The sequence below is a fragment of the Heptranchias perlo genome, chromosome 30 (assembly GCF_035084215.1).
Source record: "Heptranchias perlo isolate sHepPer1 chromosome 30, sHepPer1.hap1, whole genome shotgun sequence".
Lineage (NCBI taxonomy): Eukaryota > Metazoa > Chordata > Chondrichthyes > Hexanchiformes > Hexanchidae > Heptranchias > Heptranchias perlo.
The window spans coordinates 30,331,785-30,355,497 of record NC_090354.1 but is presented as its reverse complement, the minus strand read 5'-3'; the positions used below and the strand labels follow the sequence as shown (position 1 = coordinate 30,355,497).

The 23,713-nt window shown below is 48.3% G+C and overlaps 1 protein-coding gene across 1 annotated transcript in view; it reads right to left on the bottom strand.

Annotated features, from left to right (window-relative positions):
• Positions 1–345: 345 nt before the first annotated feature.
• The window catches only part of LOC137300026 (angiotensin-converting enzyme-like), a 107,191-nt gene continuing 83,823 nt past the window's right edge, over positions 346–23,713 (bottom strand). The window contains exons 15-24 of the mRNA XM_067969118.1: positions 23,147–23,290; positions 22,006–22,197; positions 20,352–20,449; positions 16,856–17,025; positions 14,253–14,476; positions 10,595–10,739; positions 9,634–9,732; positions 8,703–8,825; positions 5,514–5,695; positions 346–2,154 (exon numbers count right to left, since the gene is read on the bottom strand). Of these exons, the coding sequence (XP_067825219.1) occupies positions 1,895–2,154; positions 5,514–5,695; positions 8,703–8,825; positions 9,634–9,732; positions 10,595–10,739; positions 14,253–14,476; positions 16,856–17,025; positions 20,352–20,449; positions 22,006–22,197; positions 23,147–23,290 (1,637 nt within the window). The 3' untranslated portion in view covers positions 346–1,894. The remainder of the gene's footprint in view (positions 2,155–5,513; positions 5,696–8,702; positions 8,826–9,633; positions 9,733–10,594; positions 10,740–14,252; positions 14,477–16,855; positions 17,026–20,351; positions 20,450–22,005; positions 22,198–23,146; positions 23,291–23,713) is intronic.

Genomic DNA, 23,713 nt, shown 5'->3' with positions numbered 1-23,713 from the left:
TGAAGTGACTTGGGACGTTTTACTACGTTAAAGGTGCTATATAAATACAAGTTGCTGATGTTGTTGATTGGTAAATTCCAATAATTTATTTATAAGTGTACTCCTGTGCCAGTGCCCAGTGCCTTATGTTACAGCGGGGATGGAGAAAACAGGAACACACAGCCAGGCCAGTCTCTAAGGGCTCCGTGCTTCTCCTTCCTGCAGTACATTCTGACGTCATCATGACTGGCTTGGATTCCAGAAACACTGTTCCCACCCAAAAATGCATGGCATGGAGGAGAGACAATGGTATCCCCACCTTTCGTGAGTGAAACTGCAGTGAATAAAGTACACAGGACGCAATACTGTTAAAAACAGGTCAAGTATATTGTGCATGCTATTTGCTACACCAGTCTCCTCAGACATGTGTTCCTGGCTTACATTCTCTGAACACTTCCTATGTGAATCACCACAGAACATGGATTGGAACTTGCACAAAAATCATGCAATGAATGCATATAACTACATGTTAGGAGCTAGATCTTTCTAGAATGCAGCAGAATATTTTTCAGAGGTTGCCTCTAGATTTGGTTTTGGTGGTAGATTTTTGATATGTTTTCCTCACCGATTTTCTCCCCTTCTCTCCTGAAGGTGTTGGCTACTTTCTGGGGTCTGGTTCTCAAGATCACTGGTTCCCCTTGGGTACCTTGCCCCAAAATGGCCATTATTGACGTGCGAGCCTTGAAAGTGAGTGCTGGCAGGCTATTTGACCACCAGGGATATCACAGTCGAGCCCGACCTTCTCATCCCACGTCCACATGTGCAATTCCATCAGGAGGAGGACACTGACTAAACTTCACCTTCCCGGCCCAGAGGTGCAATGGCCAAATGGTAGCACCCAAACTGACAACCTGGTTGAGATCAACCAACTCAGCACAGACTGAAGATTGAACCTGGGACCTTCATACCCTGTCCGGCTCAACTACTCACTGGAGAAACTCACTGAGCCATTACATTTAACACCTCTTCAACAGTCAGATACTTTAGGGGAGGAAAAGAATTTTAAAAAACAAATGCAGAAACTTCTTTTAAAAGTCCTGCGAGGCTTTACAGAGACTAGATTTACAGCTGGGTATAGTGCTGTCCGTGTTACCTGTTTTAAAGTAATCATTTGGTTATTGAGGTATGGTGGGAATATCCCCAGGCCATTCACATCCTGCACCAGCATCTCGCAATTAACGCTTTCTCCTTGTGATTGGTTGAAAGATTGTTGTGCTCCGCTTGCTTGTTGATATTACGCCAGGATTGATGCATTATGGGCATCCCTCAGACGCCAGCTAGTTTACGATATGGGGCGCTGCCTGGTTATTTTATATGGGCATGCCAATGGTGCTGGCACTGCCAATGCCTATAGGGTTAGGGAGGTCATCAGAGGGATTCTGGGATTCGGAAAAGAAGGGGACATAATCCATGCTATAACCTTCAGTGGGGAAACTCATTCCTCCAATACTGGATTCAGCCCTGTTATCAGTTAAGTGCTCACTTGCTGCGGTAAGATATGGTCACATTTCCACTGCAGTTAGGCTCAGGGTCGCACCAACACCCAGAGAACAAACATCACTATAAAACGGCATGTTTACTGTCATGGAATCTCAACAACGTCACCTGACACTGCTCCAACTTACATTATTTTCACATTTAAAAATCACAACAAATTACAGATGTAAGAGAACCCTTTAAGATATTATTTCACATCCCTGCACCAGGCACCCAGTCATTGCTGAAGTGTCCATAGGATGGAGACTGTCCAACCCAAGTGACTAATTAGACATTCTTAGAACAGATTTCCAAATACAAATTGAGTGTTGAATTATTATCTTTTTTGCATAGTGGAAGAGTTCTGACCTGATGAGATTTATTTTTCCATTTCAAGTTCAGATGTTGATTTGCTTGGACGTCTCTTTCTTAAAATCATTTTTGCTACAAGGACGATGACTGCTATAGCCAGGACTAGGGCCAGTACGAGCAGGATCCACTGTCCTGCCTTTGCCTGCTCTTGTTTTAAATTCATTCCCAGAAAATACACTGGATTCCCCTCCAGAGCCGGAGTCGTAGTTGGAGTCGGAGTCGTAGTTGGAGTCGGAGTCGGAGCTGGAGGTTCAACGGAGACACGATCTGGAAAGAAATGTGTGAAACTTAATCCCTGTTCTGATGAGCGTATGGGTTGACACAAATTAACATAGGAACATAGGTAGGCCATTCAGCCCCTCGAGCCTGCTCCACCATTCTATCAGATCATGGCCATTTACCTGCCTTTGTTCTATATCCCTCGACTCCCTTACCTAACAAAAACCTATCTACCTCAGTCTTGAAAATTTCAATTGACCCTCAGCATCCACAGCCTTTTGGGGGAGAGAGTTCCAGATTTCCACTACCCTTTGTGTGAAAAAGTGCTTCCTGATTTCACTCCTGGACGGCCTAGCTCGAATTTTAATGTTATGCCCCCTTGTCCTGGACTCCCCCACCAGAGGAAATAGTTTCTCTCTATCTACCCTATCGAACACCTTTAGCATTTTAAACACCTTGATTAGATCAACCCTTCTAAACTCAAGGGAATACAAGCTGAGTTTATGAAACCTGATCTCATAATTTAACCCTTTTAGCCCTGGTATCAATCTGGTGAATCTGCGCTGCACTCCCTCCATGGCCAATAAATCCTTCCTGAGTTGCGGTGCCCAGAACAATACTCCAGATGCGGTCTGACCAAGGCTCAGTGCACTGAAGCATCACTTCCTTCCCTTTTTATTCCAGTCCCCTTGACATTAAGGCCAACATCCCATCAGTCTTTTTGATTACTTTTTGTGCCTGTCCACTAGCTTTAAATGATTTGTGCGCTGGGACGCCCAAACTCCTTTTGCTCCTCCACAGCTCCTAGTGAGATGGAGGTCCTGAAAGTTCTGGAGCAACCGGTCCGCTGGCCCTAGTGCGGTGGAGTACAGCAACCTCGTCGGGAGTGCCCGCATAAAACGGCCAGTCGGAATGTAGGAGCAGTGCCACGCCACACCGACAGCGGCGAAGGGACCCAGCAAGGGTCTGACGAAAACCTTCATTCCTTTAATCTTCTGCTGCCAATGGAGCTGGCAGACATCTTGGAGAAGATGATCGATCCTTTATGGGATCAATTTCCTCTGCACTGTAAAGATTTGGGGCCCGCTTAAGGCCCTCTGTGGGACGCACACTAGATTTCTGCTGGCGTGAGCACCTTTGACCTTATAAAGCCAGAATGGTGGAACTTCCCAGGGAATCAAGGAACGTCCCCTAATATTTCCCCATTTCACTTGAGGGGGGTGGCGGGCCGAAGACTTGTCCTACTGGAATTTAAAGGGCCAGTTTAACTTGGTTCTGCCGAAAATTTCTTCCCCTCCCACCAACTGCTCCCCCCTGCCCCCTTCCCCAGGGCCTGAGAGTTCCTGCGTCCAAACCATGTCGTCAGTAGGGTATGTTTTTGCCTTTGGCTGACTTGGGGCATAGTTTTGCACAACAGGAGGGCATATCTCAGGAGAAATTTCTTTTCTCGGAGTGATAAGAATGTGGAACTTGCTACCACAAGGAATATTTGAGCCGAATAGCATAGATGCATTTAAGGGGGAAGCAAGATAAACACACGAGGGAGAAATGAATTGAAGGACATGCTGATAGGGTTAGATGAAGCAAGGAGGGAGGAGGCTTTGTGTGGAACTTAAACACCGGCATAGACCTATTGGGCTGAATGGCCTGAGTTTTTGTTATGTAAATTCTATGTAAGGTCACAAACCTGGACATGCACTTCCACTATGCGCTCCTGGCGCATGAATCGCTGAGCTAGGAGCGCTAAGGATGAGTATTTTATCCTATATCTTCATCATAAACATTAAGCAGAAGTCTCTTCCTTGGCCCCTTGGAGTTAGCACCCATTTATTTAAATATTTATAATATTTACACATCCAAATTTACTGTAGAAGAAATCGGGGGTGGGGGGAGAATTTCTGCCGGGTTCTCCCGACCTCCTGGCGTAACTACGGTCCGAGGTCACCGGCAATCCTGGAGAAGCATCCATTTTTAGCCACCGATGCAGTTTCTCTGGAGGTCCCACCCATCGTCAAAGAACCCTTTGGAAAACCCAGGGGCAGGTGCTTTAACACTGAAGTGAAGGGACCCACCTGTGGTCTGGGGTCAAACAATTCAGCCGTCTAATTTTTAAGTTTGGAGTTCACACCAAAGGAGAACTTGACTTTGACTTCTGATTAACAGGGAACATTTGTCCAATGAAAAGCATTAGCACTTCTTACCACAAAAAAGTGTCCTGTGGTGATGAGGGAGGAGCAGGGAATTGGAGATAGGGGAGGGGCCTGGAACTAGAGATAAGGGAGGGGCAGGGAATTGGAGATAGGGGAGGGGCTGGGAACTAGAGATAGGGGAGGGGCAGGGAATTGGAGATAAGGGAGGGGCAGGGAATTGGAGATAGGGGAGGGGCCTGGAACTAGAGATAAGGGAGGGGCAGGGAATTGGAGATAGGGGAGGGGCTGGGAACTAGAGATAAGGGAGGGGCCGGGAATTGGAGATAGTGGAGGGGCCGGGAACTAGAGATAAGGGAGGGGCAGGGAATTGGAGATAGGGGAGGGGCAGGGAATTAGAGATAGGGGAGGGGCCGGGAATTGGAGATAGTGGAGGGGCAGGGAATTAGAGATAGGGGAGGGGCAGGGAATTAGAGATAAGGGAGGGGCAGGGAATTGGAGATAGGGGAGAGGAAGGGAATTAGAGATAAGGGAGGGGCAGGGAATTGGAGATGAGGGAGGGGCAGGGAATTGGAGATAGGGGAGGGGCTGGGAACTAGAGATAAGGGAGGGGCAGGGAATTGGAGATAGGGGAGAGGAAGGGAATTAGAGATAAGGGAGGGGCAGGGAATTGGAGATGAGGGAGGGGCAGGGAATTGGAGATAAGGGAGGGGCAGGGAATTGGAGATAAGGGAGGGGCAGGGAAATGGAGATGAGGGAGGGGCAGGGAATTAGAGATGAGGGAGGGGCAGGGAATTGGAGATGAGGGAGGGGCAGGGAATTAGAGAGAGGGAGGGGCAGGGAATTGGAGATAAGGGAGGGACAGGGAATTGGAGATAGGGGAGGGGCAGGGAATTGGAGATAAGGGAGGGGCAGGGAATTGGAGATAAGGGGGGGGGCAGGGAATTGGAGATAAGGGAGGGGCAGGGAATTGGAGATGGTTGGCTAGGGAATTCCAATGGAACTGCATATTTAAAGTGAATGTCTATGTGTGTGCGTATGGTCACACGGTGTCTGTCAATGGCGTGCTCCGTCTCCTCCCCCAATATTAGCTAATCTTGAGCTTCTGTCACCGTAACCAATTGCAATCCTCATTCAAATACAATTGTAACCAACCCTAACCTCTATTCAAACACTATGATAACTTGTTCTAATCTTTTTTCTGGTACCTCAATAACAAGCTGGAAATTGTATTCTATTAGTACAGTAACTTTTGCTCACCTGGAGTCCAGTCGTACTCAGGCCATCCCAGGGTCTCACCGTTCTTCTTGTTTTCTTGAAGGAGCCAATCTGTCAGAGGTTGGAAGTATTTCAGCAAAGATTCAGCAGACATATTCGGGTTCCCCGTGATCATCTTCATGGCCTCGGGCCAAGGCTTGCTGCTCCCCAGCTTCATGGCACTCCTGAGGTGAAGATAAAGGTGAAGACACTGGCTTTAGTTCTGAGTAATGGAGGTTTGGGTCTCTGGAGCAGGGAAAGCAAACCAGCAAGCTCCATCCAAAATCCTACTAGTTCTAAAAGGCAATACTGGATGTTGTAGCACACACGTTGAGAATTTGAGAATGTAGAACCTGGTATTACCATTAGATGTGATTGTTGCAGGGCTAATCGTATAATAAGTACAAAAACAGCCAAAAACACCTTCTGTCCTAGAACAACCGGAACGGGATTACACTTTGGGCAGCTGGTGGCTTCGATCATCTGTTCCAGGAATCTGGGGATTCATTTCTCACTGGAATGAGCTAAAACGAGCCAATAGCACCTACTGGTGGTGACCATGTATGGAGTCATGGTTTGTGGTGTTACTGCCCAATCTGATGCCCGGTAATTTGGCTGGGATGCTGGTGGTGATGGGAAGGGGTGGAAAAGCTGCACGGCATCAGTGCATCTATTTGAGTCCGATTTCCGATGGAGAAGCCTCCTTGTGCCAGGAAAGAGTCACAGGCCATCTAATGGGCCGTGGTGTAGATGACCTTGTGGTGGTTACCCAGCTGTACAGCAATCAAACCGTTGAAATGCATGACTGGACCAGCCACATAAATACTGTGGCTACAAGACCAGGTCAGAGGCTGGGTATTCTGCGGCAAGTGACTCACCTCCTGACTCCCCAAAGCCTTTCCACCATCTACAAGGCACAAGTCAGGAGTGTGATGGAATACTCCCCACTTGCCTGGATGAGTGCAGCTCCAACAACGCTCAAGAAGCTCAACACCACCCAGGACAAAGCAGCCCACTTGATTGGTACCCCATCCACCACCCTAAGCATTCACTCCCTTCACCACCGGCGCATCGTGGCTGCAGTGTGTACCATCCACAGGATGCACTGCAGCAACTCGCCAAGGCTTCTTTGACAGCACCTCCCAAACCCATGACCTCTACCACCTAGAAGGACAAGGGCAGCATGCACATGGGAACAACACCACCTGCACATTCCCCTCCAAGTCACACACCATCCCAACTTGGAAATATATCACCGTTCCTTCATAGTCGCTGGGTCAAAATCCTGGAACTTCCTACCTAACAGCGCTATGGGAGAACCTTCACCACACGGACTGCAGCGGTTCAAGAAGGCGGCTCACCACCACCATCTCAAGGGCAATTAGGGATGGGCAATAAATGCTGGCCTTGCCAGCGACGCCCACATCCCATGAACGAATAAAAAAAAAGACACTTAACACAGGTCTGAGTACATTCTGGCATCTGAATCAGACGGTCAAGGGTTTAAGGCCCATGAGCATGTAATCTAGCTGACACTTCAACGAGTGCTGCATTGTTGGAGGTGCCGTTCAGGTGGCTCTACCGATCCCATGACACTACTGTATTTAAATAAGAGCAGCAAATTGTCCTGGTCATCTCCTGGTCTCGGGATGTGGGCAACACCCTGAGCAGGTGATGATGGGCTTTTGCCTTGAACTGCTGCAGTCCTTGTGCTGCCATGATGGAATTCCAGGATATCTCCATTTCCTACAAATGGAGTTGTGTGGTATCACTGAGTGAGGGTGCTCATTTAGTGCTGAAGTGTAACACAGTGTGGGTGATTATATGCCAAGGATTCATGTCCACTTGCTTCACTTAAGGGCTTTACATTTGAATAGAATTCTCAATGTACACCATAAAAAGCCGTTTCACCTTGTCCAGAACTATAGAACCAGAGGTCACGACCTGCACTTGAAGGGAGGTAAATTCAAAACTAATCTGTGGAAACAATGGCCTCAATTTTTACGGGGTTGGGGGAGGGGGGTTGGGAAGGGTGTGGGAGCCCAGTAGTGGGCAGCAGGTCGGATCCTAACGGCAGGGCCTCATTTAAAGAAAACTTCCTGGACTCCTGCCCAACACCCGGCCAAATTTGCTGGTCGGTGAGCGGTAGCAGGAATTTGGATGCAGCCGGGGAGCCACGGGAACGTTCCCAGGCAATCAATGGGCTGGGGGTTTCCTTGACATCAGCCTAAAGATCGGAAGGGCTGGGGATTCCTTCTTCACGGTGTGAGATCGGGGGATGCCATCTCAGGGTTCCCTGACGATTGTGGGGATGCTGGGACTGGGGAGGCCCAGTGGTTTCTTGCAGAGCCTGGGGGGAGCACTCCTGCTCTGCCTGGCCCACAAGGAGTTCAAAGAGGGAAAGTTTTTAGACCTACCTGGGCCTCTCCTGACCGGTGGGTTCCTCCCGCCATGTTGTTGTTGCCGGGCAGCAGTCGGCGTGGTACTCCCCCCGAGTGGACCTTAACATTACTCTGCAGTGCCGGTGACATCATAGCACTGCGACATCTGAATCTTAAGTAAGCCCCCGCCTGCTGTTAGCAGGAGCCTCGTCCAGGGCCTGAATCACTGCCATAAATATTACAGCAGCCGGGAACACGGCGGGATTTCGATTTTTAGGATTTTAACCCCTTGCCCGACCCTTTCCTGCCCATTGATGGGGGGGGGGGGTTAATATCGAGGCCGTTATTTCAGTGAGCGAGTGGTCAATCTATGGCGACAGTAAGAGCAGTTAGTGTTGACTCATTCAACTGCAAATTAGCTGGATTTCTTTCAGAAAATAACATTTTGGGATACAGCGTGTGAGTAATTTGAGACATGTCATGTGGCAAGTGTAGCATGCTTGGGAGGAACAGGTGACTTTGGTTCCCAAAAACAGGTCTTCAAAGCTTTGCACCACTGAGGTTGTCCTTGTGTCAATTGTAGACTAATTGATAGGGATTGATTGCTATGATTAGTAAACAACTCCATTATCGATGTTTCATGCGAATACCAGGATGGTAGATGGTGAACTCGATGGACCTTGGTCTTTTCTCATCTAGTAATTCCTGTATGTTCCTGGTATCTTGATCAAAAAAGTTCAAAGGCATCTTGAGGGCAGTTAATTAAGGTCCTCCCTAGATGGGAAGTCATCTTGCTTTACATAGTTCTTACCCAATGAGATTTCCTGCAGCTTTTGACTGGTAGATGTCACATTTGTACAGGGGTCCTACTTGATTGGCAATTTTACAAAGGCTCTCGTGGAACTGGAACTGGATGATGAAGCTCACAAAGTACCTGAGGAAGAGTAAGACAGACAGGTAGATCTCAGGTGTGGCGTTTAAATGAACATATTAGTGATATTCGGTACTGTCATACTTCCTGCTCCAGCCAGGACCACATCACTAGAGCATCGTGAGGCATTGTGTAATCCAATTTAATTCTGGTGAAGGTACCTGTACTACTTGCCCAGCCATGTTGGGAGACTGCTGTCAAGTTTGAGATCCACCGAGTCTCTTGGTCATCTTAAGTGTCTTGCTGCCCCTACCGACTGATTCCCTGACGCTCCCACGTTCTCTTGTCTCTCTCACTACCTGCAGCCGGCTGCTTCACCCAGACCACTCAGCGAGAGTGAAGCCCACCTTATAGCTTAGGGGCATCAGAGGAGCTTTGCTCTTCCTGGGGAGTATGGGAATGCTCCACCTCTATTAGCATCGGCAGTGACTGTCTATCCTGGGCCCAGCCCACAATTCCATTCTTGTCACGCGGTATAATCAGACCGATGTAACAAAGTGTTTCTGAATTCATATTTCAATATTCTTTGAACTAAAATAATTATCTTTTTATTCTGATCAAGTACAGAAGCCCGCCTTTTTTTATACCATCTCCAATATTTTTATAACTAATAAACGTAAACGGTCAAAGAAGTTTTAAAAACTCATAATTTTTTTAATGCCCCTATGACTTTTCTCCCTGGAGACTCCAGGACAATCCTGGAGGGTTGGCAACCCTATCAGTTAATGGTAAATTTATAATTCTCCAATCAGTTATCAGGACACACTGAAACCATCGCACGGCTTGGGACTGATCCATGTCAAACACATACCTGATGTAAGGAACACTTGAAGGAATATGGAATTTTGCACCGGGATCAAAATCTTCCTCTGAGCGGACGACAGGAGGGCACAGGCCCTGATATTTTAACCTGCAGGAGAGAGGTACATGTTAAACTGGGCAGTCTTAGAAAATTGGCCTGGTCTGGACTCCATCCTCAAACTTTCTAGCTGATAAACTTACGAAAGTTACTGTACCCAGAACCTGTGAGGTGTGAGTTGCAAATGGAAGAGTACTTTGTATGCATTGGTGCCCGACTGTGCATGCTTGAGAGATGAGGCAATTTAAAAAAATTCATTCTTGAGGTGCGGACATCGCTGGCAAGGTTGGCATTTATTGCCCATCCCTAGTTGCTCTTGAGAAGGTGGTGGTGAGCCGCCTTCTTGAACCGCTGCAGTCTGTGTGGTGAAGGTCCTCCCACAGTGCTGTTAGGTAGGAAGTTCCAGGATTTTGACCCAGCGACAATGAAGGAACAGCCATGTTACCTGAGGTTCTAGCAGTCTCTCTTTCTCTGTTACCTGAGGTCCTATCAGTCTCTTCCTCTGTTACTGAGGTTCTAGCAGTCTCTCCCTTCATTACCTGAGGTTCTAACAGTCTCTCCCCTGTTACCACAAAGGGATGTGGATCCTCAATCATTGAGTGAGATTCAAGACTGAGATTGATAGATTTTTGGACACTAAGGGAATCGAGGGATATGGGGATCGGGCGGGAAAGTGGAGTTGAAGTTGAAGATCAGCCATGATCTTATTGATTGGCGGAGCAGGCTCGAGGGGCCGTATGGCCTACTCCTGCTCCTATTTCTTATGTTCTTAGGTTCTTACCTGAGGTTCTAGCAGTCTCTCCATCTTTTCCCTGAGGTTCTAGTGCTCTTTTCTCTCTGTTACATGTGATTCTAGCAGTCTCCCACCCTCTCTCCTCTGTTACTTTATTTACCAGCAGTCACTGTGTTGTACCTGAGATTCCACCATTCCTGGTTGTACTCAGCTTCTGGGATCCTCCCATCAAACACCTTCCATCGCCATTGATCCATTAGATAACTAAATGGGAGGAAAGCAATCTTGTCCAAGGCGATGCTCATCAGGTAGTTAATATCACTCTCTGTGTAAAAGAATTGTCCAGATGTTACATTCCATAATTATTTTTGATATTTAATCAGTTGTTCTCACTAAAAATTCCACTTCTTGACACTGAATCTGAAAGGATGAGGTCGACAGTAACTCATATTGTCAATGTCAATGGAGGAAGATCTCAAGATGATGCAGATGAAGAAGGCCATTTGGCCCATCTTAGCTCATCCATCCATAAAGACTCTACACTCCCCCCTCCATCACAGCATGCGGCTGCCTCTTATCTGATTCCAGGCTTTTTGGCTCTACTACTCTCTCTGGGGTCCATTCCATGGGCTGGTCACTCTGGCTAAAGAAGAACTTCCTGATCTCAGTCGTAAATTTGTCCTTTAATAGTTTGAGCCAGTCTCAACTTGTCCGACTATTACAAATTAAATTGAATTTTCAACATCTAAATTACTTATACTCTCTTATATGTATCTCTGAGGCCACCTTTCACACATCTTCTTTCAAGGCTGAAAGGCCCAAGTTTCTCCAGTCTTTCCTCAAAATTCAGCACCTATGATGCTAGGGATCAGCTTCGTGGCTCTTCTGTGAACTGCCTAGAATGGACATCGTACTCACGCCGGAGCACTTTACCGTGACAGCGTAATTTCCTCTGATTTGTACTCTCCTGTTCTGTCTGTGTAGCTCAGCATTCTATTGGCTTTGTTGACTGCGGGTCCAAAGTGGTTGGACATGTTGGCCTAGTAGTTGGTGCGCGCAGTGCCTGTTTTTCAGGTGAAAAACGGACGCTGAAGGGTCCAAAATGGCGAGTGTTCAGCCCGTGTTGGGAGAGCTTGCCAAGTTGGTTAGCGAACTCCGTAGGCATCCAGGACGCCTTTGTGAAGCTAATGTTTGGTGCCGTGCATACTACGACTAAAGCAGACAAACCAGCTGGTCCTTAAAGGGACCGCTGGAGGCTGCCACAAAAATTTGACCAGTTTACATTGAGTTTTTGAATCAACAACATTGATGTAAAGCAGACACAGTAGGGGTACCAATCCTGATCGTTTGGGAACCCAGCTGATTACATCCTCCATTCAAATCTTATTCTTTTAACAGGTACTTACTGCTTTCTACCCTTGATATTCTTACTTACTTGAACGTGGAGCAGGAATGCTCCTCCTGGCTCCCATTGAAATTTTAAGCCCCAGCTGCTTGCCACCCCCCCAACCCAATGCCCCCTCCTTCCCCCACCCCTGGATTTACCGCTGGCCCGGTGCTGGCGTCTCCGCCGACTGACCTTCCTCTCTTCGACTTCGGCGCATTGGCTCTTGGGGCGCGACTGGCTCCCCCGACACTCTGGTCCCATCCTGATGATGCAAGTAGACCAATTTCACGCGGTCCACCTGCAAATCAGTTTTGGCACAGCAGCCATTGCCACCGTTGGGTAACTGTCCGAATTCGGCCACGAACCGATTGCTAGGCCATTGAGTCGATCAAAACCTTTATCTTTCCACTTCAAGTTCAGCTATTTCAGCACCATTCACGGAGCAGGTAATCCATTTTTCCTTTCTATGTGCAGTACTTTACACTTGTTCTAGGTTTCATCTGCCATTGTTCTGCTCACCTACATATGTTGTCCAACTCATTTTGTCGTTCCTGAGCTGCCTCCTATCTCCCCTAGTTTTGTATCATCTCCAAATTTGACCAGTTCACATTGAGTTTCTGAATCCCACACCGTTAATGTAAATTGAAACAGTAGGGGTCACAACCCTGATCCTTTAGGCACCCTTCTCATTACATCCTCAATCCAAACCTTATTCCTCTAACTGCTTCCTACCCTTTCCTATCTATTCCCAGATTTTACCCTGCATTCCCACCACTGCTAAATTCCCATCTGTCAGCTCAGCAGCGACAAGGGGCCGAATGGATTCACTCCATTGTTATATATTGGGGTTTATGGGATGAGCCCTAACGTAGCACCTCTGAATGGCAAAATCCAAACCCAGAAGGGTGGCTTAACTCGCAGTTATCCTGACCACTCACCCAGCTCTCACTAGTGGCTCTAAGTGCCACACCTCCGAACCTTGCCTCGGTTGCTTTGCTCAACCTAGCGAGAGTAGCCAAGGAGTAATGGTCGAACACGTGGCCAATTCCAGACCTCTGAAACTAAAACTGATTCCCGCTGCTTTAACTTAAATAGAAACCTTTAGTGTGGTACTTGGCCAGATGCAATGCAATAGAGCTTTCCGTAGTTCATAGTGGGATATCACTTCCTCAAAGAAGTCAAGGCAGTTGGTCAGGCAAATCTTCCCCGACTGAATTAATGTTAGCTGTTGGTCACTAGGTTATTATCACAAGTAATCCTTAGGTTTACTCCTGTGGAATGGGGAGGAGCAAGTAATAGCCTATCATATATAACAGGGATGCTGGGGAGTTTTGTTTTAGGTTTAACTGTACATTGTATCCCCTATTCCTGGTGGGTTTCCATACTGCCCTCACATCTCTGGAGGATCTTTCAGTACCTGATGGATTCCTGTACTTCTCCCATATCGGGGGAGAATTTTCTAATATCTCTGCCATGCCCCCAGATGCAAGAAAAGATTGTCCACCGACAATTGATCCTTCTCTCACCTCTAGCCTCCACCCTTTCACTCTGTCATAATCTTTCTTGTCACTCTATTTTAGCAATCTATTATCAGTGCTCCTCTGAACTTTGCTGTCTTGTTCCTCCTAAGCTCTCAGCCCCACATCCTGCACTTTCCTCTTTCTCCCTTCATCCTCACTGCCATGAAATCAAACCTTGTCTCACAGTCTCCTACTTTAACTCTCTCTTCCAGGACCTCAACACTGCAGAACTCCTTATCATGCACACTCACTCTTCCCTTCCTTGTCGAATCTACTAGCCTTTGAAACCTAAACTTGGTGTCACCCTTCCTCTACTTCTTGACTTGTCTTGCTCCCTACTCTTTTCAACCTTGGTGCACTACACCGTGGGCCTTAACTCTTCACTTGGAACTCACTGCAAGAAAGACATACTGACACTGTTCTCGTGGAGATTTCCAAAGTCAGTACAGCCCCTCCCCCTCCGTCTGTACACCCCCTCCCCCTCTGTCAGTACAGCCCCTCCCCCTCCATGTCAGTACAGCCCCTCCCCCTCCATGTCAGTACAGACCCTCCCCCTCCATGTCAGTACAGACCCTCCCCCTCCATGTCAGTACAGACCCTCCCCCTCCATGTCAGTACAGACCCTCCCCCTCCATGTCAGTACAGACCCTCCCCCTCCATGTCAGTACAGACCCTCCCCCTCCGTGTCAGTACAGCACCCCCCCCCCTCCATGTCATACAGCCCCTCCCCCTCCACATCAGTACAGTCAGTGAATGCTGTCTGAAACTGGACACCAACATTCAGGCTGCCATAGTGTCTCTCTCCGCCTAACCCTTCAGTCACTGGACCATGCGTTCAGTATAATCACATCTGCCCGTGCACACCGCAGCCCGGCGAGCAACCATTCCCCTTTGACCTCGATGGCACCCCATAAGAAGAGGCTGCAGTTACCTTTGTTGTCCTCCACCTTGCTGAGGAGTCCGATGCTGTGGAGATGTTTGGGAGTGGATACAGACAGAGCCATAACATCGCCAATGGCCTCATGGAACCCTGGGTTGGCGCCGTCTCGAAACGAGATGTGCAGGTCTTTGTACTGAAGGAAGTACTGAACGTGGCCCATTTCATGATGCACTGTTACCAGGTCATCCATGTTCACCACGGTGCACTGCTTAATCCTGACAAAAGGACCACAAGAGGATCAACAAGAATCGGTTTGAAAGAACTTTCACAGCACCTGGCTCTGGGGGCAACCTTCCTTGGAAATCACCGGGACATATCGGGAAAATTGTGGGCAGCGTTTGAGGAAGCTCATTGCCAACCATGGAATCATAGGTTCATTGGACTTGAAGTTCCTGAAGGTTACAAGTGCGGTGGAGTGGGACTTGTGCCATTGCTCGCAGGGTGTCCGCCCCATGGGAGGGAGGGCCAGGGGTTTTGGAGTGACACCTTGACAGGCAGTGGTCAGGCCAAACGTCCGAGGCTCTTGTAAACCATCCATTGGGCAGCCGCCACTTTCCGTGTGGCAATCAATAGCTCTGCTATAACCGGTGTTGTGGGCCCCACTTCCGCCAGTGAAACTTTGCATTTGGGGCAAAGGGGGAAAAACTGGCAGAGTTTCTGGTGGGCAACATTATTTCATTAGCTTCTTGTTTTGACATCAGCATGGAGGGTCTGATGGGAGAAACACCTCACCGACCCTTCGACCCCTCACCAATCCTTCCACTCCCTCACTCCTCTTCCACCCTCATCGCCTCCTTCCACCCCTCACTCCTCTTCCACCCTCATCGCCTCCTCCCACCCCTCACTCCTCTTCCACCCCTCATCGCCTCCTTCCACCCTCATCGCCTCCTCCCACCCCTCACTCCTCTTCCACCCCTCACCGCCTCCTCCCACCCCTCACTCCTCTTCCACCCCTCATCGCCTCCTTCCACCCTCATCGCCTCCTCCCACCCCTCACTCCTCTTCCACCCCTCATCGCCTCCTTCCACCCTCATCGCCTCCTCCCACCCCTCACTCCTCTTCCACCCCTCATCGCCTCCTTCCACCCTCATCGCCTCCTCCCACCCCTCACCGCCCCTTCCACCCCTCACCTCCCCTTCCACCCCTCACCGCCTCCTTCCACTCCCTCACCGCCTCCTTCCACTCCCTCACCGCCTCCTTCCACTCCCTCACCGCCTCCTTCCACTCCCTCACCGCTTCCTTCCACTCCCTCACCGCCTCCTTCCACTCCCTCACTCCTCTTCCACCCCTCACCGCCTCCTTCCACTCCCTCACCGCCTCCTTCCACTCCCTCACCGCCTCCTTCCACCCTCATCGCCTCCTCCCACCCCTCACCGCCTCCTTCCACTCCCTCACCGCCTCCTTCCACTCCCTCACCGCCTCCTTCCACTCCCTCACCGCCTCCTTCCACTCCCTCACCGCCTCCTTCCACTCCCTCACCGCCTCCTTCCACTCCCTCACCGCCTCCTTCCACTCCCTCACCGCCTCCTTCCACTCCCTCACCGCCTCCTTCCACTCCCTCACCGCCCCCTTCCCATGGAATTTCTCAATGGCTTAAAAAAGCAGGAGTGCTGACCAGTCTGAACCAGGCCCCGCCCCAAATTTCCCCCTCCCTCGCCAGGCATCTGGCTCAGAAATTCCCTCAACAGCCCAGGAATGTTACAGCATGGAAAGAGTCCATTCCGCCCATCATGCCTGTGCTGGCTCCCTTCCCCATACCCTTTTATATTTTACATTTCTTTTTCAATTATTCATCCACTTCTCTGTGAAAATGGATTCGACTCCCCCCACTGTTTCTGGTTGGGCGTTCCATGTCCTAAAATCCATCTGCTTAAAAAAAAAATTCTCCTAACCCCTCCTTTCATTCTTTTGATGATGATCTTAAGTTTGCGCCCTCTAGTTACTAACTGACCCACCAGTGGCAATAATCTCTCCCTAGTCAATTTATGAAAACACCTCATAATTTCAACTCCTCCATCAGGACTCCCTTGAACCTTCTCTATCCCAGTGAGAAGAGCTGCAGAGTCTCCTCATAACTAAGGTCATTCACAACATTTACCCCTTGCTATCTGGTCAGCCGTGACTCGGAGGGCAGCACTCTTGCCTCTCGAGTCAAGAGGGTTGTGGGTTCAGAGTCCCTCTTCAGAGGCTTGAGCACAACACATCAGCTGACACTCCAGTGCAACACTGAGGGAGTGCTGCACTGTCAGGAGGTGCTGTCTTTCGGATGAGATGTTAAACTGAGGTTCCATCTGCCCTCTCAGGTGGATGTAAAAGATTCCATGGCACTATTTCAAAGATGAGCAGGGGAGTTCTCCCTGGTGCCCTGGCCAATATTCATCCCTCAACCAACATCTCTAGAACAGATTATCTGGTCATTATCACATCGCTGTTTGTGGGACCTTACTGTGCGCAAATTGGCTGCTGCGTTTCCTACATTACAACAGTGACTACACTTCAAAATGTGCTTCATTGGCTGTAAATCCAAGATTCTGCTCAGTAGTGCCCCTTTGCTGCTGCTCTCTCTCTACTCCTTTTCCTTCTCTTGCACTAACCTAAAGTCTTTCCTGTTGAAGAAGTCCCAGGCAGAGGCATGGCATACGACCTCACGGCCCTCTGGCTTTACAAGCATCGACTTATCCCAGAATTCCTTTGGCATCGGGATGAGGCCAAGCGATGTGAAGAACTTGTCCGATTCATTGAACATTCGTATGGGAGTCCAGCCCTGTTCAAGACAGAACAGCTTGATAAATGTAATGGAATCAGTTCTGATCAAACAGGAGAAACTATATTGCTGGAAAGAAACGTACTCATATCCTGCTTTCCCCTCTGCCTGCTTTTTGTCACTTTTGCACCCAACTCTATGACATACAAGGTTCCTGAATGTGGAGTCCAGCAGGATGACCTATTTACAGGCCCTTAGTTAACAGTCCATTAACTGACTAGTAGAGGTAGGTATAGGTGAGAGGCTACATTGAGATTTCACTGTGTGGGGGTTAGATTGGGATCTCACTGAGGAGGTTAGATTGGGATCTCATTGTGTGGGGATTAGATTGGGATCTCACTGAGGGGGTTAGATTGGGATCTCACTGAGGGGATTAGATTGGGATCTCACTGAGGGGATTAGATTGGGATCTCATTGTGTGGGGGTTAGATTGGGATCTCACTGAGGAGGTTAGATTGGGATCTCACTGAGGGGATTAGATTGGGATCTCATTGTGTGGGGATTAGATTGGGATCTCATTGTGTGGGGATTAGATTGGGATCTCACTGAGGGGGTTAGATTGGGATCTCACTGAGGGGGTTAGATTGGGATCTCATTGTGTGGGGATTAGATTGGGATCTCATTGTGTGGGGATTAGATTGGGATCTCACTGTGGGGATTAGATTGGGATCTCACTGTGTGGGGGTTAGATTGGGATCTCACTGAGGGGATTAGATTGGGATCTCACTGAGGGGATTAGATTGGGATCTCATTGTGTGGGGATTAGATTGGGATCTCACTGAGGGGGTTAGATTGGGATCTCACTGAGGGGGTTAGATTGGGATCTCATTGTGTGGGGATTAGATTGGGATCTCACTGAGGGGGTTAGATTGGGATCTCACTGTGTGGGGGTTAGATTGGGATCTCACTGTGTGGGGGTTAGATTGGGATCTCACTGTGTGGGGGTTAGATTGGGATCTCACTGTGGGGGTTAGATTGGGATCTCACTGTGTGGGGGTTAGATTGGGATCTCACTGAGGGGATTAGATTGGGATCTCACTGAGGGGATTAGATTGGGATCTCATTGTGTGGGGATTAGATTGGGATCTCACTGAGGGGGTTAGATTGGGATCTCACTGAGGGGGTTAGATTGGGATCTCATTGTGTGGGGATTAGATTGGGATCTCACTGAGGGGGTTAGATTGGGATCTCACTGTGTGGGGGTTAGATTGGGATCTCACTGTGTGGGGATTAGATTGGGATCTCACTGTGTGGGGATTAGATTGGGATCTCATTGTGGGGGTTAGATTGGGATCTCACTGTGTGGGGGTTAGATTGGGATCTCATTGTGTGGGGGTTAGATTGGGATCTCACTGTGTGGGGGTTAGATTGGGATCTCATTGTGGGGGTTAGATTGGGATCTCATTGTGTGGGGGTTAGATTGGGATCTCATTGTGTGGGGATTAGATTGGGATCTCACTGTGGGGGTTAGATTGGGATCTCACTGTGTGGGGGTTAGATTGGGATCTCACTGTGTGGGGGTTAGATTGGGATCTCACTGTGTGGGGGTTAGATTGGGATCTCACTATGTGGGGATTAGATTGGGATCTCATTGTGGGGGTTAGATTGGGATCTCACTGTGTGGGGATTAGATTGGGATCTCACTGTGTGGGGGTTAGATTGGGATCTCACTGTGTGGGGGTTAGATTGGGATCTCATTGTGGGGATTAGATTGGGATCTCATTGTGTGGGGATTAGATTGGGATCTCACTGTGTGGGGGTTAGATTGGGATCTCACTGTGTGGGGATTAGATTGGGATCTCACTGTGGGGGTTAGATTGGGATCTCACTGTGTGGGGATTAGATTGGGATCTCACTGTGTGGGGGGGTTAGATTGGGATCTCACTGTGTGGGGGGTTAGATTGGGATCTCATTGTGGGGGTTAGATTGGGATCTCACTGTGTGGGGATTAGATTGGGATCTCATTGTGGGGGTTAGATTGGGATCTCATTGTGTGGGGATTAGATTGGGATCTCATTGTGTGGGGATTAGATTGGGATCTCATTGTGTGGAGATTAGATTGGGATCTCATTGTGTGGGGATTAGATTGCGATCTCATTGTGTGGGGATTAGATTGGGATCTCATTGTGTGGGGATTAGATTGGGATCTCACTGTGTGGGGATTAGATTGGGATCTCATTGTGGGGGTTAGATTGGGATCTCATTGTGTGGGGATTAGATTGGGATCTCACTGTGTGGGGGGGTTAGATTGGGATCTCACTGTGTGGGGGTTAGATTGGGATCTCACTGTGGGGGTTAGATTGGGATCTCACTGTGTGGGGGGGTTAGATTGGGATCTCATTGTGGGGGTTAGATTGGGATCTCATTGTGTGGGGATTAGATTGGGATCTCACTGTGGGGGTTAGATTGGGATCTCATTGTGTGGGGATTAGATTGGGATCTCATTGTGGGGGTTAGATTGGGATCTCACTGTGGGGGTTAGATTGGGATCTTATTATGTGGATTAGATTGGTATCTCGCTGTGGGGGTTAGATTGGGATCTCTCTGTGGGGATTAGATTGGGATTTCACTGTGTGGATTAGATTGGGATCTCTCTGGGGGGGGTTTAGATTGGAATCTCTCTGTGCGAGGGTTAAATTGGGATCTCTCTATGCGGGGGTTTAGATTGGGATCTCTCTGTGATGGGTTTAGATTGGGATCTCTCTGGGGGGGTTTAGATTGGGATCTCTCTATGCGGGGGTTTAGATTGGGATCTCTCTGGGGGGGGTTTAGATTGGAATCTCTCTGTGCGAGGGTTAAATTGGGATCTCTCTATGCGGGGGTTTAGATTGGGATCTCTCTGTGATGGGTTTAGATTGGGATCTCTCTGGGGGGGTTTTAGATTGGGATCTCTCTGGGGGGGGGTTTAGATTGGGATCTCTCTATGCGGGGGTTTAGATTGGGATCTCTCTGGGGGGGGGTTTAGATTGGGATCTCACTGTGGAGGGTTTAGATTGGGATCTCACTGTGTGGATTAGATTGGGATCTCTCTGGGGGGGGGGGTTTAGATTGGAATCTCTCGGTGGGGGGTTTAGATTGGAATCTCTCTGTGGGGGGTTTAGATTGGGATCTCTCTGTGGGGGGTTTATATTGGAATCTCTCTGTGGGGGGTTTAGATTGGGATCTCTCTGTGGGGGGTTTAGATTGGAATCTCTGTGTGGGTTCAGATTGGGATTTCTCGGTGATAACGTTCTCCTGACCCCCCTGCTCCTGAGCAAGATTGACTAGCTTCTGTTGAAGAGGAGAAAAACTGGGGGGAATATTGAAGATTTCCTCAAATGACTAACCTGGGCAACCATTTGAGGTGTGGCATCAACATGGCTTGCATTGGGGTATGGCATCAGCAGTTTATAGACATTGTTCCATGACTGGGCCCACATATTACCTGCCAAAGCAAAAAGGTAATGTTAACCATTTGTATCCTGGTGAAAACGCCAATTACCCATTAGGCAGCAGGACTGGGGAATATAGTTAGATGACCAGATGCAGAAGACACGAATGCTAACCACTGTTGGTCGAATTATCTACTTAGACATCTGGTGCAAACTCGTCTTCATGATGCCATTGACTCAGAATGTGTACAGTTACAGCCATGGAAGCAACCACACTAACATTCAACTGTGGCTCAGTTGGTAGCTCTCTCCCTTACTGAGTCAGGAGGTTGTGGGTTCAAGCCTACTCCAGAGAGTTAAGCACAAAATTTAGGCTGGACATTCCAGTGCAGTACTGACGGAGGTGCATTCTTTCAGGTGGGACATTAAACTGAATGCCTGTCTGCCCTCTCAGGTGGACATAAAAAATCCCATGGCACTATTTGAAGAACAGGGGAGTTCTCCCTGGTGTCCTGGCCAATAATTATCCCTCAACCAATATCACCAAAACAGATTATCTGATCATTATCACATTGCTGTTTGTGGGATCTTGCTGTGCGCAAATTGGCTGCTGCGTTTCCTACATTACAACAGTGACTACACTTCAAAAGTGCTTCATTGGCTGTAAAGAGATTTGGGATGTCCTGAGGTTGTGAAAGTTGCTATATAAATGCAGTTTTTCAAGCCTTCCTTCATACTATATTATTTCAGTTGGTTTTTCATATACCCTTTCTATGGCTTCCTACAACTGAACAATAAACTCCATGGCGTAATCAATGTTTTGTACAAATTCAAACATCACTTTCTTGTTTTATATTCAATGATGCTACATATGAAAACCTAGAATTCCATTTTCCCTTTTATAATGGGGTTTTCTACCTCACTCTCACCTTTAAACATCTTTCTGTTCCTCCGCTCTCAAAAATTTTCCAATTTAGGGTATACATCCTTTCACTGCTCTTTTTCTCAAAATGTACTACCTTTCTTGACCCTCATGCTAGTTGACATAAATGGTCCCCCACCCCCCCATTAGGTACGGTCTCCCTTCCTTTCAAGATGGTGCAGTGGATTGGGCGTGATTCTTTCACCTTTGTCAAATCCAGCCAACCCGCTGGACGAGTCCTACATGAAATTCTTTTTGCCAAGTCCTGAAAGGACTTGGACCCACAGTATCGAGACCTCCGTCCTCAAAAAAGCCCACCCTCAATCTCTCTGTCCTCGCTAGCTACCATCCCATCTCCAATCTCCCTTTCTTCTCCAAGGTCCTTGAACATGTTGTCCCAGCTCCGTGCCCATCTCTCCTGCAACTCCTTGTTTGAATCCCTCCAACCAGGCTCCCACCCCTCCCACAGCACTGAAATCACGCTAATGAAAAGTCGTGGTCTGACTGACTCTTTCTTTGATTGATAGGGTTGGGTTGGAGGGTGGATTAGGACACTGGCTGGAAGCAGAGTTTGGACACTGTGCAGGAGCAATGAACCCCTGTTTCCCCCAGCCCACATCAAACACCCCTAGAGGCACCTCTGGAGTTTCAAGGAGATTAAGCTCATGATGTATACATCCATCTTACCCAAGAGATGGGCTGGGATTGGACCCCTCAGGTTGATGTACTTGCTTCCGTATTTCTTGTGCAATGCTCTCCTGACGTAGGCGTGGAGGTTCAGGTATAGGGGCTTTAGCTGGTTGTAAATATTCTCCAAATCTGCTTCAAACGTTTTGGAATCATAAAGGGACCTCCAGAAAGCTCCTGTATCAGCGTGTCCTGGAAACAGAAAGGGAAATAAAATAGAGACAACGTCATTCCCCGGTAGAGCAGGCTATAAATTATTCTTGATAATCTGCGATTTGGGACTCACATTTGGAGGGCAATACACGGGTACATTGAAATATACAAGGACTGGATGGTGCAGTGGATTGGGCGTGATTCTTTCACCTTTGTCAAATCCGGCCAACCCGCTGGACGAGTCCTACATGAAATTCTTTTTGCCAAGTCCTGAACGGACGTGGACCCACAGTGTAAAATTGGCACCGGCTGTCAATCTCACTCAGAGAGGTCACAGGGTGACTGGTGTGGGAAAATGAAAAAATATAAAATGAATAGGGGTGGTCCTCTGAGATACACTGTTGGGGCAGAGCAGAGATTTACTCTATCTAACCCGCGCTGTACTGTCCTGGGAGTGTTTGATGGGACATTGGAGAGGGAGCTTTACTCTGTATCTAACCCGTGCTGTACCTGCCCTGGGAGTGTTTGATGGGACAGTGTAGAGAGAGCTTTACTCTGTATCTAACCCGTGCTGTACCTGCCCTGGGAGTGTTTGATGGGACAGTGTAGAGGGAGCTTTACTCGGTATCTAACCTGCGTTGTACCTACCCTGGGAGTATTTGATGGGACAGTGTAGAGGGAGCTTTACTCGATATCTAACCTGCGCTGTACCTACCCTGGGAGTATTTGATGGGATAATGAATACCCAAGACTAATATTACTTAAGTTGAAGAAAAAAGGGATTGTATGGCCTTTTTCCAGTCTGTATAAGGTGTGAGCGTCGTTAACCATAGCTAAACATAGAGACAATGGGTAGAAAGTACAGTCAAATGGACAAACCGCCATCCCTTCTACTACTAGTCACTGCAGTGTGTTCCTGAAAGTCAATTTTAACACGGGCTTCTTGTGTAACAAAGCCCCAGGCCTCTCCCATCCTGGTAGCCCTCACCGTTCAGTCTTGCCGCCTTGTTACTCAGCTCCACGTATTTCTTAAAGTTGGTCCTCATTTTCTTTCCCGAGGCATCTCTCCATCCTTTCCAGGCAAACAGCAGCTCGGTGTAGTCGTTTGAGGTCGCCATGATCTCCGTCAGATCTGTGGATGATTGACAGATCAGACAGTGAGCTGCCTGAAGCAGCAGGCACCTGGGTGGCAGTAATTAGTAGCATCCTGCAGGGCACTGGCATCAGTCTGCACTGGGCACCAGGTCTGAAGGGCAGCTCAGTGCTATCTCAGTCCTTCAAACCTTTCCAAAAAATGTTATTTAGTCAATTTATTTTCATGAAAAGATAATGCAGAGCTATGTGTATATAAATACAGGGTTGTGTATATAAATACCTTTACCTGCCCTGGGGGTGTTTGATGGGACAGTGAGGAGTGATAGTAAATACAGGGCTCTGTGTGTGTGTGTGTGTGTGTGTGTGTATTTGTGTGTGTGTGTGTGTGTTTGTGTCTGTGCGTGTATGTATGTGTGTGTGTGTGTGTGTGTGTGTGTTTGTGTCTGTGCGTGTGTGTGTG